General features: G+C 45.1%; 1 protein-coding gene across 1 annotated transcript in view; it reads left to right on the top strand.

Moving 5' to 3' along the window:
* NID1 (nidogen 1) overlaps window positions 1-11,927 on the top strand; it is an 83,210-nt gene extending 71,283 nt beyond the window's left edge. The window contains exons 15-20 of the mRNA XM_041746919.1: window positions 1,719-1,845; window positions 5,314-5,485; window positions 6,554-6,711; window positions 7,928-8,051; window positions 8,729-8,841; window positions 9,906-11,927. Of these exons, the coding sequence (XP_041602853.1) occupies window positions 1,719-1,845; window positions 5,314-5,485; window positions 6,554-6,711; window positions 7,928-8,051; window positions 8,729-8,841; window positions 9,906-10,027 (816 nt within the window). The 3' untranslated portion in view covers window positions 10,028-11,927. The remainder of the gene's footprint in view (window positions 1-1,718; window positions 1,846-5,313; window positions 5,486-6,553; window positions 6,712-7,927; window positions 8,052-8,728; window positions 8,842-9,905) is intronic.
* Window positions 11,928-16,304: the final 4,377 nt, after the last annotated feature.

The raw sequence follows: 16,304 nt of genomic DNA, 5'->3' as shown, positions 1-16,304 counted from the left end.
GCCATCCTAATACTTGTGAAGTAGTGTCTTATTGTGGTTTTAATTTTTGTTTCTCTAACGAACGATATTTCCATCTTCTCATGCATTTATGGACCGCTTGTGTATCTTTGGAAAAATGTCTACTCACGTCCTTTGCTCATTTTGTCATTGGCTTGTTTGTTGTTACTGAGTTGTAGGAGTTCTTTATATATTTACTTGGCATTTCCACAGACATTTTATTTTACTTTATTTGTTTTTAAGATTCTATTTATTTATGCATGAGAGACACAGAGAGAGGCAGAGACACAGGCAGAGAGAGAAGAAGCAGGCTCCCTGTGGGGAGCCTGATGTGGGACTCGATCTCAGGACCCCAGGATCATGACCCGAGCCAAAGACAGACACTCAACCACTGAGCCACCCAGACATTTTAGAGTAAGCTTGTAAGTTTCCACCAAAGGGGAAAAAAAGCCTGCTGAGATTTTGATATCAAAATGTGCACAATAGGTGCCCTATTTGTGTCTCTTTTAAGCCTATTTAGGAAAAATTGATATCAATATTAAATCTTAGGATCCATTAAACTAATTCATCTCTGTTTATTTGGCTCTTCTTTAATTTTATTCTGCAATGTTTTATAATATTCAGTGTAGAATCTTGCACATTTAAAAATATTTGTTCTTAAATACTTTTTTGGGGGGGGCAAATATAAGAATTACTGTTTTAAAATTTTTAGTTTTTGCTAGTGCATAGAAATACAATTTTATATTGACCTTGTACCCTGCAACCTTGCTGGGTTCAATTGGTAGTTATAATAGTTTTATAGATTCCCCAGGATTTTCTACATAAACAATCTAATTGTCTTAGAGTGGTTTTACCTCTTTCCATTATTTCTTTTTTTTTTTTTTAAGATTTTATTTATCTGAGAGAGTGCGTGTGTGTGCCTGTGCCTGCATGAGAAAGAGAGAGAGCGAGAGAGAGCACATGCGTGCACAAGCAGGAGGAGCGGCAGAGAGGGAAGCACATTCCCTGCTGAGCAGGGAGCCTGACCTGGGGCTTGACTTGGGGCTTGGTTCCAGGACCCTGAGATCATGACTTCAGCTAAAGGCAGACAGACTCTTAACTGACTGAGCCACTAAGGTGCCCTATTCGTGTCTCTTTTAAAATGATCTTTAGATAGGTAAAGATTTCTTAGATAATATACAAAAAGTATTAGTCGGGCAGCCCAGGTGGCTCAGTGGCTTAGCACCACCTTCAGCCCAGGGTGTGGTCCTAGAGACCCGGGATCAAGTCCCACGTTGGGCTCCCTGCATGGAGCCTGCCTCTCCCTCTGCCTGTGTCTCTGTGTGTGTCTGTCTCTGTGTGTCTCCCATGAATAAATAAAATCTTAAAAAAAAAGTATTAGTCATAAGAGAAACAATAATAAATTGAACTTAATAAATATTTTAAACTTTTGCTTTTCAAAAATACCATTAAGAAAATTTTAAAAATAAAAACAAACAAAAAAAGTGAGAAAAAAGCTACATGAGTAGAAACACACACACGCATACATATGTATACAACAAAAGATTTTTATCTGAACTGCATAAAGAACTCCTACAACTCAGTAATAAACATTTTTAAATGGACTAAAAACACTTCATTAAAAAAGTCCAGATGCCTGTAATCACATGAAAGAGTCCTACCATCATTGGTCACTCAGTTGCTAGTGGGTGGGCCACTCTTACAGCTGTCTGCACTTCCAGGATAAAGTCATCATTGGACTGGCCTTTGACTGTGTGGACAAGATGGTTTACTGGACTGACATCAGTGAGCCTTCCATTGGGAGAGCCAGTATGCATGGCGGAGAGCCAACCACCATCATTCGACAAGGTGGGCAAGAATTCTTCCTTCTCGACTTGGCTTCCTGCAGCCCAAGTGGCTCTTGGGGGAGAGCAGAGGGGTGGAGTGTGTGGTTGCATACAGGATATCATTATTTGAGTGGACCTGGGTTCTCAGCCTCAACACCACCCTTTCCAGCTTTCTCTGAAAAGTCATCCACGAACTCTTCATTAAATCACAAACACTTTAGCTGAGATTTGTTGCTAGCCTAAGAAGAATAAGATTAAAATAGGGTAAGTGCCCACGCCTTTCTCTTAACACTTATCTAGCAAGTTTTAATGAACAATAAGGGCCAAACTCAACCCTCCACTTAGGATATATATTTCTCCTCTATCTGTCGAGCCTAGAATTGATTCTCAGAATGTCTGCCCCATGGTATGCTCCATTAGGCAGATGCATCATGAAGTTGGGAGAATTACAAATATATTGGCAAATATAATCCCTGATAATTGTTTATTCCCAAGATGGTTTTCAGGTCAAAAGTTGTCACTTCAGCCTGTAACATAATGGTGGAAGGAGGTCTTTTCTACCTTACCCTCCCTGAGTTGCTCAGATTGCCTGTGCCAGAGGAGTACAGTAAAGCAGGATGAAGTTTCATAAACATTCCTCAATTTTTAGTTATGTTACTGATAATGAAGTGCATAACACTTTGGCACAGCTGACCCCTCAACATTTAACCTCAATTTCTTAATTTACAGAGGTCGATTTAAGTCAAGGACTTGTGTGTTATTGTTATGTCTCCATTCAACAAGTCATAACTATTTTACATAGATATGTTTTATCAAGATTGAAGGCCATTACAACCAAAATCCAAGGACTTATATAAATTCCCCTTTACTGAAAAAGTCAAATATTACATGTCACTAAGTCAGTAACTCCTCAGCTGACTTGCAGATATTTTCAATGAAAAGACATTGTCTTGACAATGATGGTTCTCATGTAAAATCATTTTGCTTCCTTTGCAAAACACTCAAATCAAAGATACATCTTCAAAACATTTGAGCCTCACTTGGTATTTCTTTTTCCTTGAGGCTGAATGTTGCTTTTCCAATTTCTAATTTAATGTTTTTAGCAGTTGGTATTCTGGAAGGGTCCCTGTGCCTGTATTGGTCATACAGTTTTTTTTTATTTTTCTTCCTTCCTTGGTTCCTTCACAAAAGATGATGCAATAGGAATCAAGCTGAGGTTGAATTAAATACATCTAGCTTTTGACATAGGCTGCTGCATCATTTTCTGGAAGCCAGGGTGCTATTTAATGTCTGCTAGTTCTCATAGTTTGGTTTAATGAACAGAATTTTGAAAATGCCTTTTTCTGGGTGTCCTCTCTCTCTCTGTTAAAAATGTTGCTGTTATCTATGCTTTGACTTTAAAACCCAGTGGAAGAGGGGAGGAGGTCATCACTGCTATTTCCTGTTGCTTCTGGAACTGATAATCATCCAAGAAAGCTTTAAGCTCAGCAAGAAACATTCCAGGCAAAAGTCCACTGTGAAAACACAGAATTAAACTAGAATGTGATCTTTGTAGAAGGAAGATCACTGGGCATAAATTTTCTTTTATTTCAAAAGAGAGAAAGAGACTTCCCCTTCAGTTTTTGTCATGAAACAAGTTGGTGCCTCCCTTGTGAGTGAAGGTGGAAGTGGGGAGCTCTTCTTTATTTCATGTGATCCAAATAGTAAGGTTGTCTCTCTTTCCTTGAGTGAAACCCCTAGCCAAATATCTTTAATAAGTGTCATAATTTGTTTCCTCTTGACATAAGCAGTATGGAATATACTGCCTTGCTATCTTCCCTTCTTTCCCTGACTGCACAGTAACTGCACAGACCTTTCTTTGGCATGAGAGTTCAAAAGGAAGCATTTTCCTGGATGGAGGAGAAGATTTGGTTGCTCATGGGTTCTAAGTCAGGATTAGAGCTGTTTGTAAGGAGACAGAACGACACGGAGTTTCTGAGGGCCCTGGGCATCTTGTCAGGCAGTGCCACTGAGCCGCCTTTCCCTCTACTTTTCTATCTGTGTGTTTGAATGGCTTGTGTCACTGGCAGAGGAAATATACCCCAGAATGGTTTATTCTGGTTTTGTCAGAAAGACAGAAGAGGTCTCTGGAGGTCAGGCTTGCTGTCCTTTCTCCCCTAGGGATGTGGGAAATGTTTTAATACTTCACAAATCTCTACTGCTAGTTTGAATAATAAAAACCTTGTTCTAGGGCTGTTTCTAATTCTTAATAAACTTCCTCTGGCAGGGGTCCTTTCCGGGAGGGTGGGGCTTTGGTATTCCCAGCATCTGCAGTCAGTCATATTAGGAGTCCAGTGAAGGCTGATACAAGAGCTGAGGGTCTGAGTTGCTTACACATTGATGAAGAAACACAGTGTGGGGATGATTTCCTCAAACCTTGGATCCCATCCTTGGCCTCTTCCCCTTCCTGCTTACACTGCAACCATACTAAGTGATCTTCAATTCTCTAGTCAGTAGAGGAGAAAGAACCCTAAGTGACACCAGCAGAACCCTGATAGCTACAGTCCTAATGTTTAATTTGCTTTCATTTGTAGTCGGGGAATCATTGCAGTCTTGAACTTGTGGTTAGGTTAAGTGGCACCGAAGGTTCGTATTGCTGTCAGCTTACCCTGTGGCAACCCCTGGCTTGAAAATCAGTTACTTATAACCCAGAAGACTTCTGGGAGTGTTACTTGTGATCACTGATATCCCCTTCTTTGTACTCCTAAAACTTCTATAGAAATAACAACAGCTATGATTTCTTGCTGTTACTTCTCTGAGATGACCCTTTCCCTCCAATAACTAATGAATAAGGCAAATCTGTTTTGTGCTATTCCCCTCTTAAGATCTTCATATGCCTCCCCTTTGCTTGTGGAATAAGCTCTAAGCTCCTTAACATGAGCATCCTACACCTCTGGCAGCCCTCCCATCCTCATGGACACCAGCCATGCAAAATGATATATAGTTCACTTCAAGTTGGGTCCAATCTTCCTTTATAGTTTTGTGCTGGGCCCACTAGCTGGCTAACTCTTATCCAGGATCTTCGCCTGACAAACTCTTCCTGGTCTTCTGGGAGCCAGCTACACGAGGTGACACCACCCCACCCCAGGAAATCCTTCCTGGGTCTCCCCAGGCCAAGGCCAGCATCCTCCTCCATGTTCCCATAAAAACAGAACTCAGTCTCAATTGTGGTTGCTTGCAAGCTCCTGGAAGCCGGGGACACAGCTTAGGTGTTGTCGTGGGCTTGGTTCCCAGTGGGGCACACAAGGTAGGTGTCTGCTGAATGAATGAGTGACATTTTTTTAATTTGTCGCTTTGAGTGTTGCTTAGCTTATAAGCAACAGGCATTTCACATACCCATTTGTTTTCCCAAAGTGCAAGGATTGCACCCAAGAGAAATAACACTGAGCAATCAGAAAAACTTCATCATACCTGCTTACAAAACCCAGAAATGTTCTGTGTTTGGTTCTAGATCTTGGAAGTCCAGAAGGCATTGCCCTTGACCATCTTGGCCGCAACATTTTCTGGACTGATTCTCACTTGGATCGAATAGAAGTTGCAAAGCTGGATGGCACCCAGCGCCGGGTGCTGTTTGAGACTGATTTGGTGAATCCCAGAGGCATCGTCACGGATTCCGTGAGAGGGTATCTTTGTATAAATCTCTCTGTGTGTGTGTGTCCATTCCATTTGCAACTGTTCTTTCGGATATCCTCAAATATTAGGCTCTAACTCCAGCATCGCTCTCCTGAAATGGATGCGTTACAGGATGAACAGGATTGCAATTTCCCATGATCATGGACTTGATCCCATGCTCCACTTTTAAATCTTTTAAGAAGAGACTCTGTAAGTTGACAGCTCAGAAACTGGTTATTTCCATTTGAGTTGAATGTGGATTAACACCTGTGCTCTTTCCACCCCCAGAACGGTATCAGAGTAGCATAAACATACTCCTGGGCCTCAGGCCAACACAACACGGCTACCTCGGAGACCCCTTTCCAGGATTTTGTCTTCATATCAGTGCTTTCTTTTTCCCTACAATACGCTCTAAATCCACACCAGGCCCTTGGCACCTTTACACTTTGATCCGTTCCCTGTGAGGCCACATCCCTAGTTCTGTGGCCACTTGACCACCACCCTGAACCCCTGGGTCTGCTGTGTCCCCCATGTGTGGGAATAGCATACAGGAATTCCCATGTGTTTGTCTCTGCTGTGGTGTTCTGTTTTGTGCTGTCTTTTGGAACAAGACACAATTTGTCTTTAGCAAGATACAATATGTCAGTTATGTTTAAGGGAAGTAAATTCATTAGTAACAGTAACCACGTTCAATTGAAGAACCAAATCTAAGTACCTTTGCAAAGGAAACGGTGTCTCATCACCTCCAGACCCATTAGCCATCCTGCATTTGAATGTCTGACAATGTCTTCATCGTAGGTGTTTTTTTTTTTTTTTAAGATTTTATTTATTTAGTTGAGGTAGTGAGAGCGAGAGAGAGCATGAGTGGGGGCTATGGTGGGGGGAGGGAGAAGCAGACTTCCTGCTCAAGGGGCTCGATCCTAGGACCCTGGGATCATGACCTGAGCTGATGCCAGATACCTAACCCACTAAGTCACCTGGGTGCCCCATCATAGGTTCTTTTAAAGTTGTTTTAATAAACTTCTTCTCATCCATCTTTGTTATTTCTCTTCCTCTTTCCATTCCTTTTCCTCCTCCAGGAACCTTTATTGGACAGACTGGAACAGAGATAGCCCCAAAATTGAAACTTCCTACATGGATGGCACCAACCGAAGGATTCTTGTGCAGGATGACCTGGGCTTGCCCAATGGGCTGACATTTGATGCCTACTCATCTCAGCTCTGCTGGGTGGATGCAGGTGATGAAGAGCCCCAGGCCTGATCCCTGGGGTTGGAACAGTGCTTTTTTTTTTTTTTTAAGTTAAACAATTATTCTTACCCACTCTGGGCTGGTATCTGTTACAGGGAAGGGGGCATGAGATAGCTGTCTTACTCTCCTGCACAAAAATAGCGGTCCATCTTTTCTCTGAAATGTATTGTTTCTCTAGGCTTGATGCTCACTATCCAGGGCAAGTTCTCAGCTGGCTAAGTTGGGCATCAGCAACCTCTAGCCCATGGGTCAGTGCCAACCAGCCACCTGTTTTGCTTATATCTAGGTGCTGCAAATGATTTTTACATTTTAAATGGTACATTTTCAGAAGTTATGTAAATGCATCCATTATGTCCTCAATTTTGCCTCTCGGCCCCCAAAACTTAAATTAATTACCATCTGGCCCTTGAAGAAAAAGTTTGCTGACCCATAGAGCCAGTCCTCATTATATTATTATCTATCTTTTATACAATTCGTGACTTACATTTCTGTGGCTTACAGCTGTCCTCAGGGTTCCCAGGCAGGACCTGGAGCCAAGGAAAATAAAGGTGTACAATCCTGATGAGAGCCCCTACCCTGGGGTATCGAGGGATGTGGGCGGGATGCTTAGTGGGGGAGTATAGTCAGTCATCCGTTAAGTGTCTCCTGAGTACCTACCCTTTTCCCAACACCGTCAGGTGCCACGGGGGTGCAGGGACTGCATCTTGCATCCAGGGAGCACAGGAATAAATCTTGCACAACTAAAGGACAATGCAAGGCTTAAGTTAGCCCTAGTCTGGGCGCTGATGTGGGGCCATGTGCAGTTGCAACCATGGGGCATGTTAACGATGGTTAAGGGCTTGGAGTGCAGGGAGGGAGGGGCTGGGAGGCTTCAGGCAGTAGGGACTTGAGTGAGAGCTGGAAGATGTCATCATTCCTACTTAATCCCCAAGCTGCTCTGGGAATGGGCAGAACAAGGAGAGGCCCCCCTGCCCCAGCCCGCATCGGAATCAGGTATGGATCCCCCAATGGAGGGGGGGGTGTTGACTAGTGAGAGGAGCAGGGCAGGGCAAAAGCTTTCTGCTGTTCAAGAGCAGGTCTCATGTGTTCTCCAGGATCTGTCATTGTAACACCGACTACTCTCACCCCGGCCCTCGTTACTGGTTTTGTCATAAAGGGGCCGTTTCTTGGTTGCACAATAAACCACTTGTTTTCGCTTCACACAGGCACCAATCGGGTAGAGTGTCTGAAGCCTGAGCAGTCTGGCCGACGCAGGGTTCTTGAAGGGCTCCAGTACCCTTTTGCTGTTACAAGCTATGGGAAGAATCTGTACTACACGGACTGGAAGACGTACGTCAGTGGGGGCTGGGGAGCCTGCCCTGCTGCCCTGTCTCTGGGAGGCCAAGCCCTCCCCATGTGGCCTCTTGACCTGACCTTCCAGTGCCCAGAGACACCTGCTGTCTGCCTCGGCCTTCTGGTTGTCAGGAGAGGAGGGGGAAGAAGAGTGAGGGCAGAGGGCACCTGGGGGGTAGGAGGTGCTGTTTATCATCTGATGCTCCTGGCTGGGCAGCTTCAAGTATGTATACTTGGACTTGGGAGAATGTCTGTTCTTTCGCCGAGAGCTGGCCTGGGGTCCCTTGGTTGGTAGGCTCCATGCCCACCCCAGGCCCCTATTGCATTACACTTCTTAAACTGCAATATTCCCAAAGCCCCTGCTGAACCACCCCTTCCTGCAAACATGGGGCGTCAAGCCAAGCAAGCAACCGGGGCCCAGGGCATCTGGATGGAAAGCCAATTTCCCAGTTTGGAATTTAGAGTTGAGGGGAGAGCTTGCTAATCTTTGTCCTTTCTAAGAAGGCAGAGAGATGCAGGCTTGTCCCTCCCCAGGAGGAGGGGGTGGGGATGGCTAGGCAGTAAGGCCAGCGTGTCTCTTCGTGGCCCCAAAACCACAGAAAAGGCCACCTTGTAGGCAGAAAGTTGGAGCCATCAGATGTGTCTTTTATCTTCTGCCCTTTGGTGTTCCACAGGAATTCCGTGGTTGCTGTAGATCTTGCTATTTCCAAAGAGACGGATGCCTTCCACCCCCACAAGCAGACCCGGCTGTATGGTGTCACCACGGCCCTGTCTCAGTGTCCCCAAGGTAACCCACCTGTGCTCTTACTAGTCAGGGGCTGGGGGGCCCTGGCTGCTCCCTGCCTGGGCTCTCGTAGCCCTGAGCATATGGCAGGTGAGACACAGCCCCTTCCCTCAAGGGTCTTCATTATTTAGTAGATGAGCCACACTGAAAACATGAGAGGATGAGGTGGAGGTGGTGGACCAGGGTGAGGGAAAGTACTGAATCTTGGGCTGGGTCTAGATTGCAGCCTTCAGGTTCCAAATAGGAACATCCATGTTACGATCTCTGCTGCTTCAAGAGTCCATCCGTTTGACCTAACAGCCATATTAATAATCACTGCTGCTGGGGATCCCTGGGTGGCTCAGCGGTTTGGCGCCTGCCTTTGGCCCAGGGCGCGATCCTGGAGTCTCGGGATCAAATCCCGCGTTGGGCTCCCGGCATGGAGCCTGCTACTTCCTCCTCCTGTGTCTCTGCCTCTCTCTCTCTCTGTGTCTATCATAAATAAATAAATAAATAAATAAATAAATAAATAAATAAATAAGTAAATCTTAAAAAAAAAATCACTGCTGCTAATAATCATGACCATGTGTATTAACCCAGCCTTCTCAGTGCTGGGTACTCATGAGTTCACTAATCCTCAGAGCAACCTCACGAGGTAGGTACCGTTCTTGTCCCATTTTATTAATAAGGGAACCGAAGCCACTCGCCCAAAGCCACGCAGCTCACAGTGGCACAGCCGTGGGGAAGCTAGGCAGTGTGGCTCTAGAATCTGCTGTGCCACCTCTCTGAGACCCCTCCCCAGACTTGCGCTCCATGGCTTGCCACCTATCTCCAGGCTGATGCAAAGCCGAGCGGACAGGCTAGACTGAGAGCACTCTGTGCTTGAAAATCCCAGCTCCAGAGCTCCCAGCTCTGATGGTAAATCAGTCCCCAACTCAGGAATTGAGTTTTGCCCATCTGGTAAATCCTTAAATGACGAGGACTCCCTCTTCCTGGAGCACCCACATGCTTGGTGTGGAAATCAAAATTGGGGCTAATATGTAGGTTACTCTCTTCTGTGGCCCTTGAACTGATTTTGCCTTTTTCAGGTCACAACTATTGCTCAGTGAACAATGGTGGCTGTACCCACCTCTGCTTGGCCACACCTGGAAGCAGGACCTGCCGTTGCCCTGACAACACTCTGGGAGTTGACTGCATCGAGCGGAAATGAAGACAAGAGTGCCTCATTCTCTCTGCACGTATTCGGCAGCACCCTCCTTAAAAGGGTCCAGACTGAAAACTCTCTGGCCTGTTGGCCTCCACGCCCAGATCCTACCCAGCCTGAGCCCCAATGGTGTTCCCCTGTTTCCCAAAACAGATGCCCTGGGCTTCTAGAATGAGAAAGCCTCTTCCCCCCAAACAGACAGAACCCCACCACCTCCGAGTGAGGATTTTATGCCCATCCCAGTGCTCTGGAACCTTTCCCCAGCTTAGCATCCCCATGGTGAGTGGAGCCTCCCCACACATGAGCTGCCCCTTCCCCTGTGGCATTAAAGCCTTATAAGCCCCCTGTGAGCGGCTCATAAGCCTCACTCTGACTCCTGTTAACTCCATCCTGTTAACTCCCTGACGCACCAGCCAGGGCCACCTAAGCAAGGCTGTGAATGAAGGAGGGAGTTAACTGTCCCCCCCCCTTTTCTTTTGGTGCTCTGAATTCCCTCTCCCAACTCCTAGCTTCCTGCCCCCCCTGAGTTCTGTACCGCCTGCATCCTGTCCCACCTTTCGTTCAAAACCTGCCCTGTCATAGGGCCGTGTGGATATCTGTGGGCGATAATGGGCAGCCCCTCCCAGATAAGTTACTGGCATTTCAGCAGTAGCCTTTGGTAGATAAAGACTTCCATCAAAGGAGAGTCCAGTGGTAGGAATTTGAAGGTATAGAGTCAGATGTTTGAGAATGAGGATTCTTTGGATGTGCCTTAAGTTCACCAGCAGTTACCAAATTATTCCTCTTTGCTCAGAGCACCTGGATGCCAGCATCTGGTCTCTTGAGCAGCATGACCCCACTGCTGGCACCAATGCCCAGCCTCCCTGGCTTTAGGCATAGCTGCGGGCTGGTACCAGGGCCTCACCTCCTGCCCTCAGCCAACATGAGCTCATGTCTCCTTAGCTTCTCCCTCTACTCATGGCCCTTGCTGGCTGTCTTCTCATCTACAAGGGCCAGATCAAGTATTTATGCTATTGATCCAGACCCTTGATTGCTCATTGGTGTACTTAAAGGGACCATTGTCACCTGTCATGTTTACATGTCCACGGTTTGTTTAGAAACCTCTCCTGGCCAGAAAAGTAGCTAGTGCTATCTTTTACCAGCTGCTTCCCAGAGTTGCAGAACAATAGGAATCTTGGATTCAAAGCTGAGCATAAGGAGTTGGAGTCAGTAAAGATTAGGGTAAGGAAGTAGAGAAGGCTCAGCAGAAACTATCACAAGGAGATCGATCAAGAGGAAAGGATATAAAAAGGTATTTAACAACAGCAATGAGAAAAGCTCTTTAATAATCCCAAAGAAAAAACGGTCCCTTTTGCCAAAGAACACTTAGGCTTGAAGACATAGAAGAATTTGCTTGTTTTTCTCCTTGGGGAAGACGTGCTTCCCCTTACTGCAAACCTCAGTGAGCTCATCCCCCTAAGCCTGTACCCCTGCCCTGCGTTGGCCTCATCTGCTTTGGCATCCCAATGGCACCTGGATTGGGAAAGACCCTTTACCTTGAATAATTGGAGCTTGTTTTGAGAGGCAAATATATCCCTGAGAGTCACGAGATTTGGGGAACACATGGGTCTTCTATCCAGCCCAGCCCCCTGAATTAGTTTCAGTTTTTTTTTATATTTATCATCCCATATCGAGCCCTCTATAACAAATGTTTGTCATAATTTTATATAATTTTATAACTTTTATTCATTTTACTAGATTCATTGTACAAGTTTTCAAATGGTCAATTCTTAAACTGTGGAAACCATTGAATGAAGGTGCTTATTAACTATTCCTCCAGGTTTATACAAGTATCAGATGATTCCTTGAGTTTACAGTTGTACAAATATCAGTGCAGAAAATTAAACAATTTTTTTGTTAAAAAAAACCTTTATCTTGTTTGAATGGAGAAATTTATAGTTGGGGGCTGATTCACAACGAGAAGATAGCAGTTTAATACTGTGCACACCCTGTGGATACCCCAAGGTTATGAGGGGCGGTTGGTTTCCCACCAAAGACTTAGGGGCTCGTTGACTTAAGAAATCATTCCATCAGAGACCCCAAACTACCCTTTTGGACATTGTTTTCATTTTTCAGAAAAATGTATTTCAACTGCAGCAACAGAGTTTCCTAACTCAGTTGTGACAATGAGGTGTGTTTTTCCCCCTCACCTCTGGGAGAAACAGAGACACGTTCTGGCACTGCCATGGCCTGAGAGCCCTGGTCTGTTCCACACTGGCCCCTTGGTGGGATGGAGACGGAGCTCTAACTTGGGCAGAGTAAAGGGGGCTCGGAAGTTGCAGGAGTGAGGTGCTCAGAGCTGCTGTGGTGGACAGAATGGAAGTGGTGCATAAGAGCCCATTTGGGAAATGACAGCATCCATGGAACTGGCTAAGGGGACAACTGAAAACTTCCAGAGTTTCATTCTGGTCATAACACCTAGTTACCTAAGCAGGGGAAGGTGATACAGTGGGATGCTCCAGGAATACATCTCTAGCAAAGCAAGAAAAAACTGACTTGGTAGGAGCTGTCTGCATAAACTACTTTGGAGCTCGAGATGGAGTTAGAACACTTGCTGCACCCAAGAGAGAGCTTGATGAAGAGGCTGCTGAATTGTGGCCAATTTCAGCTTTCACTTAATCGTGACAACCATTCCCTATCATGCAGCTCCACTGTGGGGCTGTGGGGACAGCAGGTCAAGTTCCTAGGGTGGCTTGCCAGAGTTAGCGTGGGCAATAACAACCCTATCCTCCAAAAATTGGCTTGTGTGTTCTGATTACTGACTGCTGTTTTTAATTATTGGGGGGCCAGCACATGGAAAAATCTTCATGGCATTAGATCTGGCAGTGATTTCTTGTATGTGACTCCAAAAGCACAAACCTCAAAAGGAAAAAAAAAAAAAACAGACTGGTCTTCATCAAAGATAAAAACTTTTGTGCATCAAACGACCCAGTCAAGAGAGTGGAAAAACAATCAACCCATGGAAGAGGAGAAAGTATTTGCAAATCCTATATTTAATAAAGGTTGGTTTCCAGAATATATAAAGAACTACAACTCAACAATGATAATTAAAAAAACTGGCCGAGTCAAAAATGGACCAAGGATTTGAATAAACACTTTTTCAAAGGAAATAAACAAATGGCCAATAAGTGCATGAGAAGATGCTCGACATCATTAATCATCAGGGCATTGCCAGTCAAAGCTACAATTAGATATCACTTCACAACGATTAGGATGATTATTAAAAAAAAAAAACAACAAGTAAACAGCAAGAACAAAAAACCCCAGAAGATAACAAGTGTTGAAGAGGATTTAGAAAAGGGGAATCCTTATGCATTGCCAATGGAATGTAAAATGTCACAGCATCACGGAAGACACTTTTATGGCTCCTCCTCAAAAAGTTGAATATAGGGGCACCCGGGTGGCCCAGTCAGTTAAGCATTCAGCTCTTGATTTCAGCTCAGGTCTTGATCTCAGGGTTGTGAGTTCAAGCCCCACACTGGGCTTTGCATTGGGCAAGGAACCCACTTAAAAAAAACCACCTAAATATAAAATTATATCCAGCAATTCCACTTCTAACTATATACCCAAAGGAATTGAAAGTGGGGGCTCTAACAGATACCTGCTCCCAGTGTTCTAGCAACATTTTCTCAATAACCAAAAGTAGAAACAGCCCAAGTACCCATTGACAGATGAAAGGATAAATAAAATGTGTTGTTCTCCTATAATGGAATGTTCAGCCGTAAAAAGGAAAGAAGTTCCAACACTTTACAACATGGATGAAATTTGAAGTCATTATGCTAAGCAAAATAAGCCAGACACAAAGGAACAAATATATGAGGTTCCTCACTTAGGCAAATTCACAGAGGCCAAAAGTAGATGAGATGTCACCAGGGCTGGCGGCAGCGTCAACAGAGAGTTATCACTTAACGGTTTCAAAGTTTTATTTAGGGTAATGAAGAGTTTGGGATGTAAATACTGGTGATGGTCGCACAGCATTGTGAATGTACTCAATGCTATTGAATCGCATGCTCAAAAATGGTTAAAATGGCAAATTTCATGTTACATATATATCTTACCACAACTTTTAAAAAATTGGGAAGGTAATATATCAAGAACTGTTAAGCGTGCACTTTAAATGAGTGAATTGTATGGCATGTGAATTACAGCTTCTTAAATCACTGTAATTAAAAAAAGAAAAAAGTTTGTGACCGAAGAGTGGCAAAATGCTGATCACTGTAGTAGTTGGCTACATTCTAAAGATTCCAAGATTCTAGTCTACATATTTCTGTGAAAGGACTTTGCAGATAGAATTAAAGTTGTTAGCAGCTTAAAACAGGGAGATACCGTATCCTGGACAATGCAGGTGGGCCCTTACAGCCAGAAGAGGAAGGCAGAAGAGTCAACTAAAACAAAAACACAAAGCAGACAAGATGAGGCTGAAAACTGGGAAGGACTTGACTGACCATCAGTGTCTTCAAAATGGAGGAAGGCAGTTATAAGCCAAGAAGCAGGGTTACCTCCACAAGCTCAGAACAACTCCTGGCCGACAGTCAGCAAGCTGGGACCTCAGTCCTACAACCACAAGGACCTGGATCCTGCTACAACCTGAATTGGCCTGGAAGCGGGTTCTTCCCAGAGTGTCCTGAAAAGGGTGCAGCTCTACAGACCCCTTGTTTGCAGCCCTGAGAAACTCTCAGCAGAGGACCCACCTAAGGCATGCTGAGCTCAACTGCGAGATTTTCCATGGTGGGTTTGCAGTCACAAAATGTCTGGTAACTTGTTACAACAACAAAAGAAACCTAATACACTTGTTGCAACTGGGTGTTGGTATATGAGATTAAGCCGTATACTTTCCATTTGTCCGTCTACTCTCCCCATCCTGATCTGAACCCCAAGAGGCCAAACCATGTGGACGGCATCTATGGCTCCTTGCCCCCTGGCTACCTAGCAGGCAAAGGAGGGAAGGAAGAGAGTGAGAGGAGATCTTTACCCCACCTCACACTCCCTCCTGAGTTGCTACCAGGGCTGGCTTTATCTCTTGACCAGAGATCACGGTCCCCCTCCCCACACCCTGCAAGGGTCTCCAGAACCACTTCCTCCTCTGGTCTCTCTGGGCATCAGGGAGGTAACAATTGTCTGGGTCTATCCCCTCAGTCTGGTTCCCCATACCCCAGTCATAACTTTAAACTTTGATCAAATTATCCTAATGTGACCACATCTATCTTTTGCTGAGACCCTTACTGATACAGGAGTTCATAACTCTGTGATCTCTACTTTTGAGTAAGTTTGTCTGTAGTTTTGTTCCAAAAAAAAAAAAAAAAAGTAAAAAGCTATCTCATACTCATTTTACATATACTTGTATCCAATTAGGATACATGTTACAGCATAACTCGTAGGTACAAATTATACAGATGTACAAAAAAGTACTAAAAAAAACCTATGTGTCCCATAGCTCATTTTGATTTTCAATCTCTGAGCCCTGCATTGTCCACAACTCACTGTAGCGGAGGTCTAGTTCGATGCAGCAATTTCTCAGTCACTCTGGATTCAAAATCAAGTCAGATTCAGGAGTCCTGTTACCCCCTCCTTCCTCAGGATTCTCCCCCAGACCCCAGCCTAAACTCTGCAGCTTGAGACCTGCTGTGTAGGATGCCCCCAGCCCAGCCCCATCAGTCTTAGGCTGGCCTTCCAATCCCCCCTGGTGGTGCCTGGGCTTGGCGGCTCCATTTTACAGGGTGTCCTTCTGTGGGTCTTGGAATTGTTGGTCCTGTGGTCCTCATGGGTGTCTGCAGCCTCCTCCCCTGACCTCCTGGCCTACAGAGGCTGTAGTGACTCCCTCAGCCCTCCCTCACCCACTATGCAGATGGGTAAGGTGCAGCAGTCCCTCCACTCCCCAAGGGGGACAGGGCAGCCAGTGGGTCACCCCCTCTTCCTTTTACGCCACCCCTCCCCCTCTGCTCTGAGCCCTCCTGTGGGTAGGGCAGTGGGGTCTCCTCTGCCCATAGGCATGGCCTTGCACATCTTTTCTGGCTCATATTCTTCTCTGCTAAAACCCCAAGAATATCCCCTCCGGAGCATATGGAGCCTTAGTGGCTGGTCTTTAAGGCTACGGTTCACGGGTGAGATGAAGAGAGAAAGGTCACTCCATAGGATGATGCCTCAAATGACCAACTTACCTAACAAACATGCACAAACATACACACATGCAATTTAAGAATCCAAAAAAGAGGGGCACCTGGGTGGCTCAGTAGTTGAGCATCTG

Source organism: Vulpes lagopus, chromosome 3 (genome assembly GCF_018345385.1).
Source record: "Vulpes lagopus strain Blue_001 chromosome 3, ASM1834538v1, whole genome shotgun sequence".
Taxonomy (NCBI): Eukaryota; Metazoa; Chordata; class Mammalia; order Carnivora; family Canidae; genus Vulpes; species Vulpes lagopus.
The sequence above is the reverse complement of the archived record's forward strand: the minus strand, read 5'-3'. Positions and strand labels throughout refer to the sequence as shown.